Here is a 23,317-nt window from a genome sequence, read left to right on the forward strand (position 1 = left end):
TCAGGCAGAGGGGCTGCTGAGTAGCTGAGCTCACATGTCTATATGAATTTCTGACGTTTTCCATTGAGCCAGTACATAGATACATTTATCAGTGAATTCTTACATTTGGTATCGTGCAGCAAAGGCCCTTTGAATAGATAGGAAGAAACTGTGATGAAGCTTCAGATCACAAAAGTCACAAAAGTGTGCTGGTTTTGGTAGTGGGCTGCATGTGCATGATATCTGCTGAAGGAGCACCCCCCAGCCTCATCAAGGATGAGAGTACCCCATAACATTTCTTGGGGGGGGAGCACTAATAATAAAACTGAGTTTCACCTCCCTGGCGATGACTAGCCTTCCTCCCATAGCTGTCAACCGTCCCTTATTTGGCAGGAAACTCCCTTATCCCAGCACCGTGTCCCACTGCTGTCCCTTATTGATGATGTCTCTTAAATTTCCCGGGTTTCAAAGGAAGCAGCTCCTCTCCCTCCCTCCCTGCCGGCCAGGGAGGAGGGAGGCTCCAAATGTGTTGCTTGGTTGCCTGGCCCGCCTCCCTCCGGCCTCCTCTCGCCAGCCTCGGCCCCCGGGAGCCCCTCCCCGCCGGGACTGGCGGGAGCCTCGGGCCCTTCCGCCGCCATCCTCTTCACGGCCGCCAAACCGAGCTTCTCTGCCTGGGGTAGCATCTTCGTAGCTTGGACTTCGTTTTGCGCGAAAAGTGGTTGCTGCTTGTAGTTATTTAATTGCAGTGTTTCATCAGCTTGAGCAGCAACCTCTGGAAACGAAGGGCTAAAAACCGGCACCGCGCTCCAAAATTATCCGGTCCCTTTTAACTTCGTATTTAATGTGGTCGACTAAAATCCCTTATTTTGGCTGCTGATCCCTTATTTTCGAGGCTGCTGGTCCCTTATTTTCAAATCTGTAAGTTGACAGCTATGGAAGAAACTGTGATGAAGTTTCAAATCACCAAAGTCACAAAAGTGATTGTGCTGATTTTGGTAGTGGGCTGCATGTGCATGATATCTGCTGGAGGGGCAACCCCCCAACCTATACATAAATTCCTGCAAAAAAAAATTCCTTCCAGTAGCACCTTAAAAACCAACTAAGTTAGTTCTTGGTATGAGCTTTCGTGTGCATGCACACTTCTTCAGATACACTTCAGATGCATGCACACGAAAGCTCATACCAAGAACTAACTTAGTTGGTCTTTAAGGTGCTACTGGAAGGAATTTTGTTTTGTTTTGACTATGGCAGACCAACACGGCTACCTATCTGTGACATAAATTCCTGCAACAGCCTCATCCAGGATGAGAGTACCCCTAAACATTTCTTTGGGGGGGGAATAATAATAATAAAACTGAATAATAAAACTGAGTTTCCCCTCCCTGGCGATGAAAGGCCTTCCTCCTCCTCCTCCACCACCTGTAGCAACGGGATGCTGGCCCTTTAAATCCTCAGGTAAGGCGCTTCCGCCCTGCCTGCCTGCCTCCTCCCCTTCGCGCGTCCCGCGCCCGCCGTGCGCACGCGCAGTAGGCCACCCGCGCTCCCACTCGCTCTCCCAATGCTGCCCTGACTTTCCCCTCAACTTCGCGACAGGAGGGAGAGGCGGCCGGACCTTTTATCCCCCCCCGAAGCCGCCCGCTGCTCCTTTCCCCTCATGGCGGACTCCGGGGCCGAGCCGGTTCTCGGCCCAGAGGACGGAGAGGCGGCGGCGGAGGAAGAGGCTGACGACGAGGAGCTGCTCCAGCTGGGGACGGAGGCGGCGGCGGCGCCCGGCAGCCGGGCCGCCAGGGGGGCTCCGGGAGGCGCCGTCAGGGTCAGCCTCGGCGGCGGCGGCAGGGCGGCGGCGGCTGGGCCGCAGCTGGACTACGAGGGAAGAGAGGGCGACGCGGAGGGCGACGGGAGCGGCGACGACGACGACGACGACGAAGAAGAGGAGCCTCTGCTGGGCTCGGGCCGGAGGGGCGGCCGCCGCCGCCGCCGCAGCGCCACAGGTCAGAGCGCGCCCGGGTTCTGCCCCGGTTTGTTTGCTCGTTTCCACGGTGAGGCGAGTTCGCAGCGCCCAGGTTGGCGGGGGGGGGGGAGGTGGTCGGGCTGTCATCCGGGGCCTCTGAGTATTTTAATTTATTATTATTTTGCCCTTTTAAAAAAATAATAATAAGAGGGGGAGGGGGTTAGAGCTGGACCCCCCTCCTCCCCCCTTTCTCTTAATTAAGGCGATGGGCTCCCCCCCCCCCGTATATGAATTTTCCCACACCCCCGCAGCTGAAATAGAACCGTCCGTTTTGCTTCCTCGAATGTAACCTCGCCCCTTGCCCCCCCCCCCTTGTCATGAAAGCAGGACGTGGCTTCTCTTCTCAGGTTAATCTGGGGGGGGGGGGGGAGAGCAGGGAAAAAAGGCTATTTTCCTGCTTGCGTTTTTGACATTTGCGTGTGCCCACTGCCATCCGCTTTTATTTTGCGTATCGTCTGCGTTTCGACTTTCTTTTAAGTCCTCCTGATTTTTAGCATCCGCAAATACAGTGGTACCTCGGGTTACATACGCTTCAGGTTAAATACGCTTCAGGTTACAGACTCCGCTAACCCAGAAATGGTGCTTCAGGTTAAGAACTTTGCTTCAGGATGAGAACAGAAATCGTGCTCCGGCGGCGCGGCAGCAGCGGGAGGACCCATTAGCTAAAGTGGTCTTCAGGTTAAGTAGGGACCTCCGGAATGAATTAAGTACTTAACCTGAGGTACCACTGTAGTTGTTGTTTTTAGCTTTCCAAGTGCTTAATTCCCCCTGGTCCGCAAACCGAGTGCAACAGAATGAGGTGGCAGGTGCTGGCTGCTTGTGATTGCTGATCTTTATTATTATTTTTTAAAAAAGAAGCTTCTTGCAGGTATAGGAAGCCAGGAGACCCGGGCTGGAGCCTTTCACCTCGATGTACTTGTGTGTTGGGAATATTTTATTGGACCAATTGGATACATTGCTTGCTGTTGCATCACAACTGGGGAGACCCAGCTTCAAATCCCCACTCGGCCTGTTAGCTCAATGGATGACCTGGGACAGTCTAATCCACCTCATTAGGGTTATTATGGGGATAATGCCACGAACACAAGTCTTAAACTCTGTGATTAGCAAACCCAAAACACACTCCTTCGCCTGAATCCTAAGGTGGTATAGTCTATTCCACCATGCCATTCTTTCTTTTGCATGTTCAGACCAAGCTTAAGTAATGTATGGAACAACTCCCTAAAGTAGGTTACTGCTGTTATCTGTTCATTGCAGATGAAGGGGAGGATTAATAATCTGTCTTTGGTTACTCCATGAGATCCTTGTAGAAGTGAGTTGTGAACCAAGTAGTCCCCAATTCAGAAATGCCATTCTGTCTTAAAGCAAAAAGTCTACCTGATGATATGGCTGGTCAGATGCATGCTAGCAAAACAGTGCATGAAAGCACTGTTTGGCCCTCGTGTCTGGCAAACAGACATGTTTTTTTCAGTAAGGTAGAGATATTCCATTTTGCTATCATAGTGAACAGTTGCTAATAGGTACAAAGTTTAGATAACCTGAATTAGTTTGCTTTTCTCTCTCCCATTCCTTTCTCTCATATGCTAGATTGTGAACCTTCAGGCAGCAGCTGGCTACCTCGTATTTTAATCTCTGTATAGCACTTAGGAATTGGGACGTGGGTGACGCTGTGGTCTAAACCACTGAGCCCAGGGCTTGCCGATCAGAAGGTTGGCGGTTCGAATCCCCGCAACGGGGTGAGCTCCCGTTTCTCGGTCCCTGCTCTGGCCGACCTAGCAGTTCGAAAGCATGTCAAAGTGCAAGTAAATAGGTACTGCTCCGGCAGAAAGGTAAATGGCATTTCTGTGCGCTGCTCTGGTTCACCAGAAGCTGTTTAGTCATGCTGGCCACATGACCCAGAAGCTGTACGCCGGCTCCCTCGGCCAGTAAAGCGAGATGAGGACAGCAACCACAGAGTTGTCTGCGACTGGAACTAACGGTCAGGGGTCCCTTTACCTATAGCACTTAGGAAATATAGATGCTTTATAACTATTATTACAATCCCATGCCTGCTTACCTGCGAGTACGCTCTATGTTGGGTCCTAATGGGAATTACTTTTGCAAAGACATGCCAAGGATTGTGTGGTAAGTGATAAACGCAGTTGACAGTCCTAATTTAAACTGTTTTATTTAGCACATACAGGAAATGTTGGAAGTATTGCAGAAATGAACTTCTTCTTGGATGATCCAGAATTTGCTGAAATCATGCAGCAAGCAGAACAAGCCATAGAAAGTGGAGTCTTTCCAGAAAGAATCTCACAGGGATCCAGTGGGAGCTACTTCGTCAAAGATCCTAAGAGAGTGAGTGCATTGTTTCCCAGACATGTGTATACCTGATTAGTAAAAAAACCAAAAGGTGGAATGCTGAACTAATGGGCAAAGTTAAGTACGCATTGTCATACTGGGGCTTGTTTTGTTAATCCCACACTACGGTTTCTGCAGATGAAATGAAGAGCCTGGGAAAAAATACACACCCCCCCCAATGATCATATTAAAATGATGGTAAAGGGTCAAAAAACACTTGCTTTTATAACGTAAGATCTTAAAGACAAAGGAACAAGTTGCATATGAAATTGCTATGGTCTTTGGTTAATACAATAAATTTTGGTATATTAACTAGACTTCAGGAAGATTTCATCCAGCATGGCATCCTTGAGAAGGAGTTTGAAAAATGTGGACCAGAGAGTGGCAGAAAATATTTATTTCTTGCCGTAGTCTCGTGGTCTCTTCAACTTCAGTGAAGAAATTGGGCTTGAGTAATGGACTAGAAGAATTCAAGTAAAGCAGCTTTAACATGAAATCTGTTGTGTTGCAGCACTGTATTTCAAACCAGTTCCGTGACTTTCTCATTACTACCTGTGGCAATAAGCAAATCTTTGCCTCTTTCTCAACTCATTTGTATTCACATGCAATATCTAAGTGAGAGGTCTGCAACAGCTATATTGCCAAAGTATGTTCCAGAATACATCAGGAGTGCCAGGATGTAGTTGTAACTCATGTGGCTTGTGTCCTTGTTGAGGGATAGTTTGGAGAATTGTGTTGGTGAGCACAGGTTTAGGTTATAATCCTAACTCCACTCTACCTGGGAGTATACCCCATTTAATTCAGCAGGACTTCTGAGTTCAGCAACTTTTGACTGTTCTGAAAAGCATTTGATATATTTATATATGGACATCAAATTAACACCAAATGTTCCTGCATTGCAGAGGTTGGACTAGAATTCAGTGTTTCCCAACCTTGTGCCTCCAGCTGTTTTTGGCCTACAATTCCCATCATCCCTTGCCACTGGTCTTGCTAGTCAGGGATGATGGGAGTTGTAGGCCAAAAACATCTGGAGGCACAAGGTTGGGAAACACTGGACTAGATGACCCTTGGGTCCCTTCCAACTCTACAATTCTATGAACATGGTGTATTATTTCAGTTTGGTTTGTTGAATATAAATGAGCTGTGTTAAATCAAGATCCCAGTTGAACTTTAGGGCATTGGGAGTTTTTCTGGAAACCCGTACTTTAGTAATAGTGATATTTATACCCTGCCCATCTGGTTGGGTTTCCCCAACCACCCTGGGCGGCTTCCAGCAAAATAGAAAAACATAATGAAACATCAAACATCAAAAAACTTCCCGATACAGGGCTGGGTATAAAAAGGGGGAAGACACAGTGCTGTAGATAGGATAGTATGGTCAGAAAATAGAATATTGACTAGCAGGCACAGGTGTTTTTAGTAGCAACCATTTTAGCTGGAGCTATGCGATTAGCTGTAAGAGACAATAGCTAATGTATATTCAGAGCCAGAAACTGAATAAGGAAGCACCTTAGAGGTTTGCTGTGACATGGGTTTTTGGCTCATCCTTATTAAAATGTGAACTCAAATTTCTCTTTTGTTTAGAATGCAGATGACATACCCCACACTACTATAGTAGTTCAGTTCAGTAGTTCAGTTGTTTCTCCTGTGCCATGTTGTTCCAACACAAAACAAGAAGTCATGATTAAACTACTCCCCTTTCCCTCGTTCTCTCCCATTTAAGCAGTTTACAGGTACAGGCCTGCTCAACCTCAGTAGCAGAACTGCATTGCACATCTTCAGGCCACCCATATGTGGGTGCTCTCTCACTACATTTTTAAGGCTTGTCTCTAGGGAACAACTTAGCTATCATTTCCAGGAAGTCAACTGGAACTGAGAAAGTGGTTGTGTATGTTTATGTGAGCTGAAGGATGCTGCAGACAAAGCAATCTACTAAAGTGAAAGATAATGGTGATCTAATGAACTCAAATACTGATTGCCAACCTAAGACTTTCTGTCTGACAAAGTGACTGAATGCTCTTCGTTTTGTTATAATCCTATTTTAATACAAAATGTATGATCACTAATTCTCTTACTTAACTATTCCTTTGGACAATGTCTAATGGAGGTCATTGATTGCAGGTTGTGTAACTGGTGAATGTATTTATGAATGAGCCCTTGGTAATAAAGCAGTAGATACTGGGTCCAGTCATACTCTTGTCAGTGACTTAGACTTGATATCTATCATCTCTCTCTAGGGGTCTTTTACTGTCAGCTGGTCAACCCAAAGCAGCCAGTCATGTACACAGTTTACAGCAAAGCGTGCATTGTATGTTTTAGCAGAATGCTTCCTTCTAAAAAGAGTTTGAGCTTAATTATATACAGTATTTTGATGCAAGCTGTAAATGAATTACTTTTGAAATCTCCATTTGCACATTTTTAGTCGTTATCCATAGTGCCTTAGGGTATTTTACTGTAGGTTTCATCATTATTTTGGTCATTCAGTGTAGCAAACCTCATAGATAATAATAAGCATTGGTCAAATTGACATTATTCTCAGTTAGTACTAGGTTCAGTGCATAGTCAATCTTTCAGCATACTTCTGGTTGCTGCAAAGGTAAATCTAATAAAACTGCCATTTTCAATACTCATATGCAGAGCTAGAGTTCAGCTAAATAGAAGTTCATCTGAAAAGAAATAAGAGTTCAGCTGAATAGAATTGCATTATATTATTTCCATTCTAACATAGATCAGTTGTGATCCCAGATAAAACAAAAAGCAATTGCTTTGGTCTTTTAATTTTTTTAATACGCCATTTTTATGGGTAAAGCAGGTTGTATTTCTGCTGCATATGTCCTCGTAAGCCATTCTGTTAGGCCCCTCACTTGAGTAGTTTAGTGAAGGCATTGCAACTCAGAAGCTAAAGGCACAGAATCTGATTCCTCCCGCTTAAAATGCACTATGTGAATTATGTGTTACTGTGTACACTGTTTGAGAAAGTGTGTGTATTTGTTTGAAGGGAATGCTTACACATTCATGGACCATTTTTGTCATGAATTTAGAATTTGTGGACAGTTTTATACTGTACCAAATGAAGATGTTAATGTTTTGTTTCCTGTTTTGCTGCCTTTATTTAAAGTGTATTTATATTGTACTTGAGCCACAAAGAAGAGATTTTGTAAGAGCTGCTAGTCACCTTAACAAAACCCAGTAAAATAGTCTTGTTGTTGCTCTCTTCAACTGTGTGACGCTAAGTCACATCACACAATGCACAACAACATGGTTGCATTCCACAGTGTGAGTTGTAATAGGTGTGGCCCTAGTGAGAACTCTAGCCAAGGAGCCAAACTGTTCCATAGATGATAAAATACCAGGTGGACATAATACTTTCTTTGACTACTTTCAGAATGAAGGCATTTTAATAAATACAAACTACTTACTTCTTTCCTCAGAAATCTATTGGAGTATTTAAACCAAAATCTGAAGAGCCTTATGGTCATCTAAATCCAAAATGGACCAAGTATTTTCACAAAATGTGTTGCCCTTGCTGTTTTGGCAGAGGCTGTCTTGTTCCTAATCAGGGATACCTCTCTGAAACTGGTGCCTATCTTGTGGACAGTAAATTAGGATTGGGAGTAGTGCCTAAAACAAAGGTAAGAAAGATTTGTACCAGGAGTTGACTCTGTAGAAATAAGACTTTGCAACCTAAACAGTGTGTAACTAGGGGGTGCAGGGAGGGTGGGGGGCACTGGGAGCCACAGCGCGGGGGGGGGGGCACTTATCGTGCCCAAGCCACATGTCTCTTCTGGTAGTGATGTGGTGGCTCAGGAACCTGCAGGCTTCGTGCTGCCCGAAAAAGCTATGTGGGCCTGCAAGGCGCCAGAGCAAAATGGGGCTTGGCCACTGGGATTCTGTTCCTAGGAAGTGATGACCAAAGTTACTGTGGTACATATCTTAATGTCTAACCAGGACAGTTGCAACATTTTCTACATGGCCTGCTTTTGAAGCCTATCCCTATACTTCAGTTAGTTCAAACTGAGGCCGCCCATTTAATTACAGGATTAAGCTGAAGGAAGCACATTACACTTACGTTCAGAGCATCTATTCTGGCTTCCTGTTGTTTCTGGACTAGACAAAGTGTTTTTAATCTTTGAAGCTCAAAATGGCTGAGGCCCAATTATCTAAGCCAACACCTTATTCCTTATATTAAGTGTCCACGCTTAAAGTCTCCAAAGCTGAAGACTCTAAATCCTGTTTTATGTTGTTTGTTTTAAGGTTATCTGGATTGTTAGTGAGACCTTCAACTACAGTGCAATAGATCGTGCAAAATCAAGAGGCAAAAAATATGCTTTAGAAAAAGTGCCAAAAGTTGGCAAAAAATTTCACCGAATAGGACTACCTCCTAAGGTAAGCCCTTTGAAATGCTTTATTTCCATAGTGTTTCAAGGGATTTCCTCCCTTTCTGTTGGTCAGAATTAAAAAAAACACTTATCTCCTCATACCAAATGCCCAATTCTGAAAAGTAGGGATTGTGTCTCAAGAAAAGTTAGAAAGAAAACCAAACACCTCACTGGGTTTATCAACACTCATGGTTTTACTTTCGTTCCGAAATAATACTTTGTGGGTTTTGTACGCCTTTTCTTTGATCTTCTTTGTTTGTTTGGCCTTATTGAGACTGTTATCACTTTCTCCTTATTGCTGCCACTTCCCATTATCTTCAGATTTCTGTATAATCCCCATTGCTCAAAAGAGTCCTACAAATGACACTGAGAAGTTACCCAAGCTCTAGGAAAATATAGGCACAGCTGTCCGTTTGGCACAGTTCAGAAGAAGTGCAGAAACAAGAATATGGCCAAGAAAATTGCTGAATAACATTTTAGTTGTTACAGGCGGTGATGCAATTTCCTGCATAGTTCATGCCTCCCACCATGATTAGCATAGTCAAAATAATACAGATCAAGAGATATATATCTCAAACTTGCATTATTTTCGCAGGTCTCCACAACCAGGCTGTTCAAATTTAGAGTTCTAATGTGTCCATAACAGGGAATGTCTTTAATAGTTCCACAACTGCCAGACTTATCTAGGGTTGCCATACGTCCAGAATTTTCTGGACATAGCCAGGATTCGGCCGTCAGAAACAGTGTCTGGGTGGAAATCGCTGAAATGTCCAAGAAAATCTGGATGTATGGCAACCCATCTCGGCAGTGTCGTTTTTGGCAATTATCCTTTTTTGCCCAAAAAGCTCAACAAATTTTGTGTCTGGATTTTCGGTTACTGTATTGAAATATGGCAACCCCAGCCTTACCTATTGCTTCAGTATTCTTTTCCCTAGCACATGCTTGTATATTTTTGGCTATTTTAACTTAAATTTAACAGCTCTCAGATCTCAACATGAATCAGTTTCATGGGCTGAATCTATTCCAAGTCCAAAGTTTTGGAGGATAAGTCTGTTAATAGCTTCTGGTTATGATTATTATTATTTCTCCAATATGCCTCTGAATACCAGGTGCTAAGGATAAAAGTGGGTGCATGCTATTGCACTTGTATCCTGGTTGTGGGCTTTCTGTAGGCCTCTGGTTGGCCACTGTGACAACAGGATGCTGAACTGGAAGTGCTACTGACCCGAAGCAGCAGGCTCTTTTATGTTCTTATTTACGTCAGAATCAGCAGGGCTGCTCTTTTGTTCATATGCTACAATTGTTCTTGAGGCAGGACGCTAAATAAATAAATAATTTAAATTAATAAATTTAAAACAAGCAGTTGATATCATGCAAATTAAGAACAGAACACTACTTTGGATATTAGGTACTTTTAAGAATCGATTTTGTTCCTTTTCTTAATGCAGGGTTTATTTTAAATTTCAGGTTGGCTCCTTTCAGCTATTTGTGGAAGGCTACAAAGAAGCTGACTATTGGCTCAGGAAATTTGAAACAGACCCTTTGCCCGAGAATACAAGGAAACAATTTCAGTCTCAGTTTGAAAGATTGGTAGTGCTTGATTACGTAATCAGAAACACTGGTATTTAATAGTTTTTTGTTTTTTTTTTACTTCCATAGCTCATACTCATTTTTCTGGCATACCTGTTCAACAAATAATTAGGTGGGCTCCCAGTGGGAAATTCCCTAGGGCAGCTGATTCGAGTTGGGGGGTCCATGTTAGTGCTGATCCTTCAATTCTCATTTGTTGCTTTGTAGCCCTATCTGTACCTGCCCCCACACAGGTGAAGTCAGGGCTGGGACAGGTGATGGTGGTTTGTGGGGAACAGCCTCACAGATAAAATTGGGAGCCATGCCAGTATTCATTAGGTCCTTGGCTGGAGGTTTTCAAACCCTATTTGAGAGATTTGACACTGTTTGAAGTAATATGTTTATACTGTGCTAGAGCAGGGATGGCAAATCTGGTTCGGCTTAAGGATCACATTCCCATCTGAGCAACCTTTTGGAGGCCGCATGGCAGTGATAGGCTTGAGCAGACAATAGATGTGAATTTAAATTTTGTATAGTAGACTATCCCCCAGCTGGGAAAACAAGAAGCATTATCAGAGAGCCAGTGTGGTGTTTTGGTTAAGAGCGGTAGTCTTGCAATCTGGGGAACCGGGTTCGCTTCCCCGCTCCTCCACATGCAGCTGCTGGGTGACCTTGGGCTAGTCACACTTCTCTGAAGTCTCTCAGCCCCACTCACCTCACAGAGTGTTTGTTGTGGGGGAGGAAGGGAAAGGAGAATGTTAGCCGCTTTGAGACTCCTTCGGGTAGTGATAAAGCGGGGTATCAAATCCAAACTCCTCTTCTTCATCAGAATCCAGGGTCATATTTCAGCTTTGTAAAAATACTCAAGGAGGGTGCAAAGCAGGGCTGGTGAGCCTAGGAAGAGTCCCAAGGGCCAGACAGAGGGCTGCATTTGGCCCCAGGGTCCTATCTCTGTGCCCAAAAAAGGGCAATTGCTATGAATGTCCATTCTTTGCTGTGATGTACTAATGACGTACTATGAATCAAGCAAGGCATTCCTCTCCATTTTAGAGGAAAGGCTTCTCATATTGTTACTTTGAGAAGGACTTCTGAGAGTTGTTGCCAGTCAAATGTTTGGGGTTGGACTGATACTTGCATCTCTCTCTGTTCCTGAGATTATAAAAGGTAGCTCATTTGTACATAAACCCTTTCTAGAAGGGTAGCTGTGCTTGTCTCTTGCAGCAGCAGCATTCTTTTGTTGCTCGTAAGGGAGTAGAAATCTTTACCGTTTCATCATCATCAAGTTTTCAAATACATTCCTAGGAACAAATGAGAAAGTGTGGGCTAAACCAAACAGAAACTGTCACATCATAGTCAAGATGGTTGTGGTCAAGTGCTTCCTCATCAGTGTGCTCTCAGTAGTTTAGCTGGTGATCCTTTAAAGATGTGGGCAGCAAAATGTCATAACCAGCCTATGTAACCGAATAGCTGTGGCTTTAACTACCGCAGAACTTCCCAAACTGTGTGTCACGACACCGTTCGTGTATCGGCTGCAGTGTGTCGCGCAAGCGCTTTCCAACTCCTCCTGGGGTTGGAAAGGGGTTAGTTTAACCTCCAGTTTGCTGGTAAAACTGAATTACTTTGTTGATGCATGTCTGAAAACCGTGCCACCGACATGAAAAGTTTGGAAAGCTCTGATCTACTGCCTCACTCTGAGATTTATCTATAGGAGCATTAAAAGGATATAAAATGATATACACTGTAGCAACATAGTGTTATTTGCAGCAGTCGTTCTTCAGAGATTAAGATAGCTCCGTTGGTAGAGCATGAGACTATTACTAATCTCAGGTTGTGGGTTTGAGCTCCACATTGGGCGAAGGCTCCTTCATTGCAGGGGGTTGGACTAGATGACCCTTGTGGTCCCTTCCAACTCTACAGTCCTATGATTCTATGACTCCCCAATGCTTATACTTGTGGATATCTTTTTTAAGGTTCCCATTTGATCTCTCAGCAGCTACTTTGACATAGTCAGCAGGAAATGGCTCCAATTAGAAAATGTCACTTCTAAAAGGCAACTGCAGCTGCAGAGGAGAATTAACTAGTGTTGGGTACCAGCTCCTGTTTCTTCTTTCTGGTTGTCCCATGTATTCTTAAGTCTCCAAAAACTGACCCATCAGTTATTCTGATAGGTAGAAGGAAGCTCCTTCCTCAAATGCTTACTGTATTTTTCACCCCATAGGGTGCACCTAGGCTTTTTTTGGGGGGGGGGAATAAAGGGGAAAAAATTATTTTCCCCCCTGGCGCGGGGGAAGCCCAAGCTTCCCCCGACCCCAGCCCCCAGAACAGCCTGCAATCCCGCAAGCCTAGGGAGCCCGGCGCGAAGTCGCACCGGTCTCCCCAGGCTTGCGGAGAGCTGTGTGAATGCAGGCAGCTTCGTGCAACCCTCGGGAGCCTGGTGCGACTTCGCGCCGGGTTCCCTAGGCTTGCGCAGAGCTGCGCGAAGCCCGGGACTGCAGGCTGCTCTGCGTAGCCCTCGGGAACCCGGCGCGAAGTCGCACCGGTCTCCCAAGGGTTGCGCAGAGCTTCCCGAAGCCTGGAGAGCGAGAGGGGTCGGTGCGCACCGACCCCTCTCGCTCTCCAGGCTTCAGCGAAAGCCTGCATTCGCCCCATAGGACGCATACACATTTCCCCTTCATTTTTGGAGGGGAAAAAGTGCGTCCTATAGGGCGAAAAATACGGTATTTATTTTATCTTTTTTAAAAAGCAAACAAACCCAGACATGCACATGATGCAGTTCATAAGACAGTGTTATAATAGGACTAGGTTATATTGATTTTGTCCTGGAATTTTTCATTCCAAAATAAAATAAAGACCATCATTCTAAGAAACTTGGTTCATTGCTTGCTTTTCTGTAGTACATTAATTTTGTCATTAGTACAACATCCCAGATTCTCCACAGCCTTTCTGAAACTAATGGTCCCATCATGTTTTTACAAGCTTTCGCAATACATATTTCAGAGCTGGGAGGTAATGTATTACTTCCAGATCCCCCTCCAGTACTGTATATTTCAGATAACATAATAGTAGTGTTTTAAGGTCATATGGTATTGAATCCACTATTATTTCTGTAATGAAATTACAAATTGTCCTCCAAATTTTTTGGATTATTGGACAGTATCAAAATATGTGTACAGTATAAAATCTGAAAGAGATCCGTTGACTTTGCAGAAACAGTTTTGCACAGTTGGATATATGTGACTTGATCAGCATGGTGTTAGATTGGTATAGCTTTTAATAAACATTTTCCTTTAGCTCTATCAATATTTATCTCAGTTGAATCTTGGCCCATGTCCAACTCCATTCTGCTGTAGCTTCCTCAAATGTTTAGTGAGCAGAGGAGGAATTTGTTCTGTTTCTTCCTTTATAAGTAAAGGAGTATATAAGCAAAGGATTCTTACTGTTCTGAAAAAGGGACCCAAATATTTTTGTGAACTTCTGTCTCAGCACAAATAAAATCCCCCTTGTAGTTAAACAGGAGCAGGGAGGACAACCCCCCCCCCATATAATGCAATTCAAAATAGGAATTACCATATTTTTTGCTCTATAAGACTCACCTTTTCCCTCCTAAAAAGGAAGGGGAAATGTGTGTGCGTCTTATGGAGCGAATGCAGGCCGCACAGCTATCCCAGAAGCCAGAACAGCAAGAGGGATTGCTGCTTTCACTGCACAGCAATCCCTCTTGCTGTTCTGGCTTCTGAAATTCAGAATTTTTTCCCCCTTGTTTTCCTCCTCCAAAAACTAGGTGCGTTTTGTGGTCTGGTGCGTCCTATAAAGCGAAAAATACGGTATATCATGAGGCTTGCATTTTCTGACTATTGCTGCTTCATGAAAAAACTTGGCATTGTAATTTAGATGCAATTTTTATTTATATAACGATCCCAGTTCTCTAAAAATGATGCATTTATGATAATTATATTGGAATTCTTCATTTCAAATATATGCTTTATTCTAATGCGTTTCATTTATTCTCTCCCCCCCCCCCCTTATTTTATCTGAAGATAGAGGCAATGACAATTGGCTAGTCAGATATGAAAAGCAGAGTGATGAGAGTGAACTTTCTGATAAGGTAAGACAAAAGTTGCTTGTGCTGTCCTTAAATAATACAGATATCGGTAATAAGACAGTGTCTGCGTTCAGGCTTACAATCTAAATGCCATGAGACAAAAGGAAAAGGAAATGGGAGGGAGGAGGAAAAATGCAGGCATAGGCACTAGTTCTTAGGTCTTGTAACAACCAGAATAAATTGAAAGCATTCCGCAAGAGGAGGAGCCAAATGTTGCTGATCTCTCAGCTCAGTCCTGAAGCCCCATATGCATGTGTGTCTCTCTCTCAGCTGTAGCCTCAGTTGGAGAGAAATGAAATAACAGGCACACAGGTATGTTGCAGTGATGTTTCCTAAACCCTAAAATCAAATATGAAAGCTTTGTTGTTATGTCAGATATCATATTTTGAATTATTTTAATCCCACAAACAGATTACACTTTCTATGCTATCCCACATGTTACATTCAAAATTATTAATGTTATGTGGATTACTGCAGGTAGAACAAATAGTTGATAACAACTATCATCCCGTTACATTAGGCCAAGAGCAACATAAGTGAGCACACTCTCTCAGACTAATAAAAACACTAAGCTAGTGTTGCAATAAGGCAAGAGTTAAGCTCTATCCAGTGGTGGAATATATGTACAACGTGGAATTTTTGATATTATTGGATCAAGCTTGTGATGTGATAATGAGCATGTTATAACCAGTAATTAATATATTTGATATTTTTTGAGTTGTTTTTCACCTATGTATCATAAGTAACTTTGTTTATTGTATAATCCTGTTTATGTGACTATTCAGAATAAAAATAATTTTAAAACTAAAAGTGCTTTTCTTGCAGGATATTCAATGGATTGATAAAAAAGAACCTATTATTAAAATTGCAGCAATTGATAATGGTTTAGCTTTTCCTTTCAAACATCCTGATGAATGGAGAGCATGTAAGTTAAAAAAAAAACACAAGAAGAAGAAGTTGAATAAATGTATCTACTTTTCATATGTGTGACTATCTCTTTGTAAATAACTTTTTTGTCTAGTGGTACATCATAGTGATTATGTACTTTGCTGATAGATGGTGTAAAATCTGAGAGCTATCATTGTTGCCTATGTGAACCTCCCTAAGCACTAAGGTCTGCTGGGAATGCAAGACTCTGCATCCTGTCTCTTTTAGTGGCAAAGGTCATGGTGGGGCATTTTATATGGACGCGGGTGGCGCTGTGGTCTAAACCAGTGTTCCCCAACCTTGGGCCTCCAGCTGTTTTTGGACTACAACTCCCATCATCCCTCGCTAGCAAGACCAGTGGTCAAGGATGATGGGAATTGTAGTCCAAAAACAGCTGGAGGCCCAAGGTTGGGGAACACTGGTCTAAACCACTGAGCCTTGGGCTTGCCGATCAGAAGGTCGGCAGTTCGAATCCCCGCCATGGGGTGAGCTCCTGTTGTTCAGTCCCTGCTCCTGCCAACCTAGCAGTTCGAAAGCACATCAAAGTGCAAGTAGATAAATAGGTACCGCTCTGGCGGGAAGGTAAACGGCGTTTCCGTGTGCTGCTCTGGTTTTGCCAGAAGTGGCTTAGTCATGCTGGCCACGTGACGCGGAAAAACTGTCTGCGGACAAACGCCGGCTCCCTCGGCCAGTAAAGCGAGATGAGCACTGCAACTCCATAGTCATTCACGATTGGACTTGACTGTCAGGGGTCCTTTACCTTTTTACCCATCCTTTTGAAAAACCCTTTCAAAGGAAGTGCACTATTCCCCCACTTTTTTGAGCTTTCATCATCCTAGCAGAATGTCATTATTTATAACTGCTTTTGAAAAGAAAGAGAATGAGGTTATCTATTATTAACTTGTAGCTGGTTGTTTTATCAAAAAAAATTCCTTCCAGTAGCACCTTAAAGACCAACTAAGTTAGTTCTTGGTATGAGCTTTCGTGTGCATGCACACTTCTTCAGATACACACGAAAGCTCATACCAAGAACTAACTTAGTTGGTCTTTAAGGTGCTACTGGAAGGAATTTTTTTTGTTTTGACTATGGCAGACCAACACGGCTACCTATCTGTAACTGGTTGTTTTATATTTATTATATTTTGTATTTATTGTGTTTTAAGCACTAAATTGGCATAAATTGCTCTTCTCAACTGCATCTTTTTTCAGTCTTTCAACTTGTCAGTTAACAGGTTAATTTTAGTTAATTTTTAGCACAAGGTTGTAAGCAGGATTGTGTATATCAAGTTGCATTTCCTGAAGTCAGCAAATGCATCTAAAAGCTTGACTATGTAAACCACCTTTTTTTCTTCCTATCTTCCGCTAGATCCATTTCATTGGGCTTGGCTTCCACAAGCAAAGGTCCCCTTTTCTCAAGAAACAATAGATTTGATTCTTCCTCGTATTTCTGACATGAACTTTGTACAGGATCTTTGCGAAGATCTTTATGAATTGTTTAAGGTAACTTCAAAAATATATTCGGCAGAACTAGTTACAGTAATGTGCAATACCTGGCAGGAAATGTAAATGTTCTGAATTGGCGATAGCTGTGAAAGCAAAATGCTTGCAAAATATTTGTGACAAATTTGGACCCCTGGCAAAATATGATTTATTATTTAAGGTGGCATGCTGTGTACTGCTATAAATCTTTGGTTGCATAGGGGATAAGTTTGGTTTGAGTTAAGAAACTTTCTGAAACTTTACTTTTTCATTTTTTTCCAATTAAGACCGACAAAGGTTTTGACAAGGCTACATTTGAAAAGCAAATGTCTGTGATGAGAGGACAGGTAAGAATGCTTTTCATTGTAACTGTTCCTTTAAAAATACACTTCTGCAATATATATGTGCAGAAAACAATTTTTCCTCAGTTGCTCTTTATTAAAGACAAAGTCGGTAATCCTATTCAGACTTATCTAGGACTTAATGGTACTTCTGATTAGAGGTATATAGCATTGTGCTATAAACTACATTTAATCTGGTTACGACTTAACCGGTACTATAAACTGATGGGCCACGTAACCAAGAACTTAGTATTCCTAAACAGCCTGGAAACTACTGGGTCAGTCTGTACAGCAACCCCCCTGTTCCTCCAAATAGTTTGTTGACTTTTCTGATCATCTTGAAGTTGACCTAGTAAGGATCACCACACACTCCGACCCATATGGATATTGCCGTATTGCCCATTCTAATTTATTTGTATATTGCATTGTCTACAAATACATTTGTATTCAGAGTGGTTAATAGAAAATGGAAGTCTAAATACAGTTGTCGTACTACATCACTATGATATAACATTGATCATTAAACAATTTTCATTTCAAATATATCAGAAATATGTTAGCCTAAAATTTAGCAGCAGGTTAGTTAAAAATAACCAATACCTTTGCATCCTAGGGTAGCTCCACAGCTGAGAACATTAGTTCCTAGCAACTATCCCTCCTTCAAAAGTTTTTATATCTCTATATGAAAGGTCAGAAAGTCACCTCATAGTACTTCTGATACTCCGGGCCCCAGTTCTGGATAGTACGGCAAGGAAACAGGCATCCCCTAATGCAAACCACCTGTCCCCTAAACTTACAGTGGTGCCCCGCAAGACGAATGCCTCGCAAGACGGAAAACCCGCTAGACGAAAGGGTTTTCCGTTTTGGAGGTGCTTCGCAAAACGAATTTCCTATGGGCTTGCTTCGCAAGACGAAAATGTCTTGCGAGTTCCTGCAGGGTTTTTTTCCTTTCCCCCCCTTTTTCCCAAGCCGCTAAGCCGCTTATCAGCTGATCCGCTAAGCCGCTTGACAGCTGATCCGCTAAGCCGCTAAACAGCTGATCGCTAAGCCGCTTATCAGCTGATCCGCTAAGCCGCTTATCAGCTGATCCACTAAGCCCACTAAGCCGCTAATAGCGCTAAGCTGCTAATGGGCTTGCTTCGCAAGACGAAAAAACCGCAAGACGAAGAGACTCGCGGAACGGATTCTTTTCGTCTTGCGAGGCACCACTGTATTTTAGAAGTCCCCTCTAAACATGTTAAATTATTATTTAGACAGTTCACACCTCGCCCTTCATCTGAAGATCTCAGGGCAGGTAGTGGCACGATTCAATAAAATGCCATATACCTAAGATCATAAAATCACTGGAATTGCAAAAATCACAGCAATTACCGTATTTTTTGCTCTATAGGACACACTTTTCCCCCTCCAAAAATTAAGGGGAAATGTGTGTGCGTCCTATGGAGTGAATGCAGGCTCCTTGGCTTCAGCGATAGCAACGCGAAGCCTCCGAAGTGCAGAGGGAGTGCTCCCTCTGCGCTCCTTGGCTTCGCGTTGCTTTTGCTGAAGCCTGGAGAGCGAGAGGGGTTGGTGTGCACTGACCCCTTCTCGCTCTCCAGGCTTCAGGGATAGCTGCCTGAAGCCTTCGGAGCGCAGCGTGAGTTCCCGCTGCGCTCCGCAGGCTTCAAGTTCCTTTCGCTGAAGCCAGGAGAGTCTTGCTCTCCCGGCTTCAGCGACAGGAATCCAAAGCCTGTGGAGCACAGCGGGGACTCGCGCTGCACTCCAAAGGCTTCAGGGATAGCCGCCTGAAGACTCTCCTGGCTTCAGCAGAGAGGGAGAGCTGCGCAGCGCCCCTTCAGCCAAGCGGGAGGAGAAACGGAAGGGTTTCCGTTTCTCCTGCTGCTTCGCTGAAGGGGTGCTGAGCAGAGAGGGGGAGATTTCCCCCCCTTGTTCTCCCCCTCTAAAACAAGGTGCGTCCTATGGTCGGGTGCATCCTATAGAGCGAAAAATACGGTACTACACACCAGTGACCATTCACAAAAGCCCAGGTTAAAAAGCCATGTTTTGAGCTGGTGCCTGAATGCTATCAAAGTGGGTGTCACCCAAATGTCATATTGCCAGGGTGCCACCACAAAGCAGTCCCATTCAGACATCAAATTTTACTTACATTTTCTGAAATTTTACTTCAGTTTGTACTATACAGTGGTACCTCGCAAGACGAATGCCTCGCAAGACAAAAAACCCGCGAGACGAAAGGGTTTTTTGTTTTTTGAGCTGCTTCGCAAGACGATTTTCCCTATGGGCTTGCTTCGCAAGACGGAAACGTCTTGCAAGTTTGTTTCCTTTTTCTTAACACTGTTAATACAGTTGCGACTTGACTTCGAGGAGCAACTCATAGAACGCAGTGTGGTAGCCTTTTTTGAGGTTTTTAAAGACTTTGGTGATTTTTGAAGCTTTTCCAAAACTTTCCCGAAACCGTGCTTCGCAAGACGAAAAAAATCGCAAGACGACAAAACTTGCGGAACGAATTAATTTCGTCTTGCGAGGCACCACTGTACTGCTATCTTTATAGGCAGTTTGATGCCATATACTTTTGTGTCTACAGATACTTAATCTTATTCAGGCATTAAAGGATGGAAGAAGTCCTCTTCAGCTTGTTCAGATGCCTCGTGTGATTGTGGAAAGAAGTCATGGTGGAAGTCAAGGACGAATTGTTCACCTGAGCAATGCGTTTACACAGACTTTCCATAGCCGGAAGCCATTCTTTTCCTCTTGGTAGAGACACGTAAATGTCTTCAATTTAGCAAGACTTTCTGTTGTGTGAAAGTTTTAGAATAATGTAATTCTGCTGTACACAAAGTGCTGGACTGCCAAAACCTCAGAACTTTTAAAAGTTTTGTGTTTTGAATGTAATACGTTTACAGTTTAAAATTGTGAAATTTTACTTCAGGGAAATGCGCTTGTCCTATACTGTATTTTTATAGACAGTTTAATGTTTTCTGTATCTAACATTAAAAGGGAAAAGAAGTTTACAGATGCCAAAGACTACTTTTGCATAAATTGTAGGAAAGAACTGCTCTGTTGGATACAAATGTCAGAAATCAAAGTCTAAGTTTCCTTGTTGGAAATGAAGCACAGCCTTTTCATTCCTCTACTGCAAGAAAGCTGCTTGAACTTTTGCAACAATTACCAAATATCTGCATGGGTTTCTTACTGGTTTATATTCTCAAATACTACAGATTTATATTCTCAAATATTACAGAATTATATCTTGATCAGTTTACTGTGGAGATCTGGGACCAATACTATTACATCTTAATTTGGAGAATAAATGACATGAAAGACCAAATTAATCCTGTAAATCCGAAGGAACCTTAATTATTTCATAGTTTTTTATGCTCTGGTGGTTGTTTTTTTTAAACTGAATACACAAACCCCCTACAAGGTGAGGCTTGCATCCCTCCTTCCTTCTGCATCAACACTTTGAGGGTGAAGATGGGAATGAGCCTCAATTTATGTCCCTCACATACTTAAATTATATTGTGCGATGTACATCCCACATGCAATGTGTGTGTAGATTTCACCCCTGCTTTAAAAAAAAGGTGAAATTGTTTAAATGGGTCCAATTAATATATATGAAGCTCTCAGGTTATACGTTGGAAATAGATGAACAGGTGGAGGAGTGCTGATGAACTCCCCCATCTATAAAACGGTACAGGGGCTGTGTGAGAATATTCTCTAAATCACTCACAGGTCGTGTTCTCCCCCCTGCCCAGCAACAGTTGAACCAGCCACAGACCACTTTCTTAATGCTTAAACAAATCCTTATAGGGAAAAGAAGATGAAGGCATCTTCAATGTCCTTTATTGATACTTCAGGGTCTCCCGAGGTGTATTTGTAGATTGAGTTCAGGATTTAGGGTGACACTACATTTTTAAGAATGCACATACAGCTTGTCTCTTTGCATAGCTATGCCTTGTCGCGATTCTTTGTGGTTCACTTGTATAGATGGAGAATTGAAAAGGTTAATATTTTGATCAATCACAATATTATATAGGGTTTCTTGAAACTGTTATCAATGCCCATTAAATCCATCAGCTGACGCCAAAGTGGAAACCTCCTGTTACTAATATATTAAGAGCCCGCTCCTTTGAATTGTTGGATAGCAGTACCGCAGCTCAGTCCAAACCTGACTGTGAATCAGAAGTTTATTCTGGGGATTCCTGACCATTTATAGTCATGAGATTCCTCAGCAACCCAGAGCAATTTTGTTGGATTTAACTTGGCGTAAAACATCAGTTGCAGAGGTAATTTTACAGAAACTTGGAATTTAGTAATACCTGTTTTACATCCATTGTTCCGCTTGAATGTGAGGACCTCGGGTACCATCTGTAGGAAAGATTGCTTCTATGAAAAATGTTTTTTGAATTTTTAGCCATGCCATTATCTCAAGCTGCTAAGCAATACTCCTGAACTCCCCAGATTGGCCTTTTTATTTTTTTATGTTTTGAGGGGTTTGATAAAATGTAGCATGTTAGAGCAATGCACTTAATATACTAAATAAAATGTCTAAGCCTTAAAATGTAAAGCATACTGTGGATTAAAAAAACACACAAAACTGTCACATTTCTAAGTTTATTGTGGCTTCAGTTTTTATCAACCCTTGTAATTTTTTTATGAATGCGTAAGATCACCAGACTTTGCTGTCTTAAAACAATAAAAATGATGGTCTGAAATGTACCTCTTTTTTGTCTCATAATTGTAACATCTGTATCCCACTTCTCTTCCATGAAGCTTAGGGCTGGTATGCATCGGTTCCCCCCCACTTCTTCGTCTTCTTCTTATCATCATCATCATCATTATCCTTGCAACAGTTATGTGAATTAATTCAGGCTGCGGGAAGTGTGACCTGAGTTTACTCAGTTAATTTTATGACTTGAATAGGATTCGTATCTCGGTTTCTGGCTCATATCTTCCAAATGTACAGGCTACATTCATGATGTAGCCATGCATCAAAGACCAAAATCACTTGCTAGTCTTTATGCGTAGCATCCAAAGGGCATAGCATGTGTTTGTGCTGCATAGACAAATTTATTTTCATGGGCAACCTTTGCAGGAGAGGTCATCAACCCTCAAAGTGCGAGAAACGATGGTGTACAGCAGGCACCCCCAAACTTGGCCCTCCAGATGTTTTGGGACTACAACTCCCATCATCCCTAGCTTACAGGACCAGTGGTCAGGGATGATGGGAATTGTAGTCCCAAAACATCTGGAGGGCCGAGTTTGGGGGTGCCTGGTGTAAAGTTTTCGTGTCTTAGAATCAAGGTATTGAAGTTTATGCTATACAGGCAGCATAATGGGGGTGGGAGGAGGAGTATTTATGGTAATATTTATTATTTTTAATTTACCTTTCCACCAAGGAGCTCAAGGTGACATATATGGTTCTCCCTCTACTCATCTTATCCTTACAACAACCCTGTGAGGTAGACTAGGCTGAAAGATGGTGATTGGCCATAGGCTGAGTGTGGACTAGAAAGAACCGTGGTCTCCCAGATCTTAATCCAACACACTAACCACAACACCACACTGGTTTCATGATGAGTCATGAGCATAGCTCAAATTAAGATCTTCAATGAAATGAGGAAGCTGTACACGTGGAAATGCTTGGTGCAAATCTCAATTCCAACTCAGCAGTTGCTTGCAGGTAAACAAACATCTTAATTGGACTGCAAGTGAGCATGGGAAAACTCAAGTTGTTAGATCTCAGGGGTCTGACCCAAATTTTCAGGGTTTCAGCTATTGCTGCCTTAGCATCCATGGGGAGTAAAGTCTCAGGGTGAGGAGCCAGAAGTTTCTCTACCTGCAATTATCAGGACCTCCAGGTATGGGGTGGAAGAAATGGAGGCAGTGAGAGATTTTACTTTCTTGGGCTCCGTGATCACTGCAGATGGTGACAGCAGCCACAAAATTAAAAGACGCCTGCTTCTTGGGCGAAAACAAACCTGGACAGCATCTTTAAAAACAGAGACATCACCTTGCCAACAAAGGTCCATATAGTTAAAGCTATGGTTTTCCCAGTAGTGATGTATGGAAGTGAGAGCTGGACCATAAAGAAGGCTGGTCGCTGAAGAATTTATGCGTTTGAATTCTGGTGCTGGAGGAGACTCTTGAGAGTCCCATGGACTGCAAGAAGATCAAACCTCTCCAT

The 23,317-nt window shown here is 42.9% G+C and overlaps 1 protein-coding gene across 3 annotated transcripts; it reads left to right on the top strand.

The window, feature by feature from the left end:
* Positions 1 to 1,475: 1,475 nt before the first annotated feature.
* On the top strand, positions 1,476 to 21,849 carry PI4K2B (phosphatidylinositol 4-kinase type 2 beta). Of its 3 annotated transcripts, none has more exons than XM_028743620.2 (10): positions 1,476 to 2,018; positions 4,164 to 4,330; positions 7,765 to 7,965; positions 8,588 to 8,719; positions 10,180 to 10,333; positions 14,319 to 14,386; positions 15,209 to 15,308; positions 16,677 to 16,810; positions 17,077 to 17,136; positions 19,715 to 21,849. In XM_028743620.2, the coding sequence occupies exons 1-10, from the start codon at positions 1,634 to 1,636 to the stop codon at positions 19,886 to 19,888; spliced, it is 1,575 nt and encodes a 524-aa protein (XP_028599453.2). In that variant the 5' UTR covers positions 1,476 to 1,633; the 3' UTR covers positions 19,889 to 21,849. The 3 variants fall into 3 exon arrangements, with proteins under 3 accessions (XP_028599453.2, XP_028599455.2, XP_028599454.2); XM_028743622.2 differs by having other exon boundaries at positions 1,477 to 1,970; positions 4,173 to 4,330; XM_028743621.2 differs by having other exon boundaries at positions 1,479 to 1,970.
* Positions 21,850 to 23,317: the final 1,468 nt, after the last annotated feature.

This window comes from Podarcis muralis, chromosome 9 (genome assembly GCF_964188315.1).
Source record: "Podarcis muralis chromosome 9, rPodMur119.hap1.1, whole genome shotgun sequence".
NCBI lineage: Eukaryota > Metazoa > Chordata > Lepidosauria > Squamata > Lacertidae > Podarcis > Podarcis muralis.

Bases quoted from the DNA above. Each gene is read 5' to 3' on its own strand.
- PI4K2B (XM_028743620.2), top strand. From the start codon at position 1,634: ATGGCGGACTCCGGGGCCGAGCCGGTTCTCGGCCCAGAGGACGGAGAG. The intron at 4,331-7,764 runs GTGAGTGCATTG...TTCTTTCCTCAG, and splicing joins TCGTCAAAGATCCTAAGAGA to AAATCTATTGGAGTATTTAA. The intron at 16,811-17,076 runs GTAACTTCAAAA...TTTCCAATTAAG, and splicing joins ATCTTTATGAATTGTTTAAG to ACCGACAAAGGTTTTGACAA.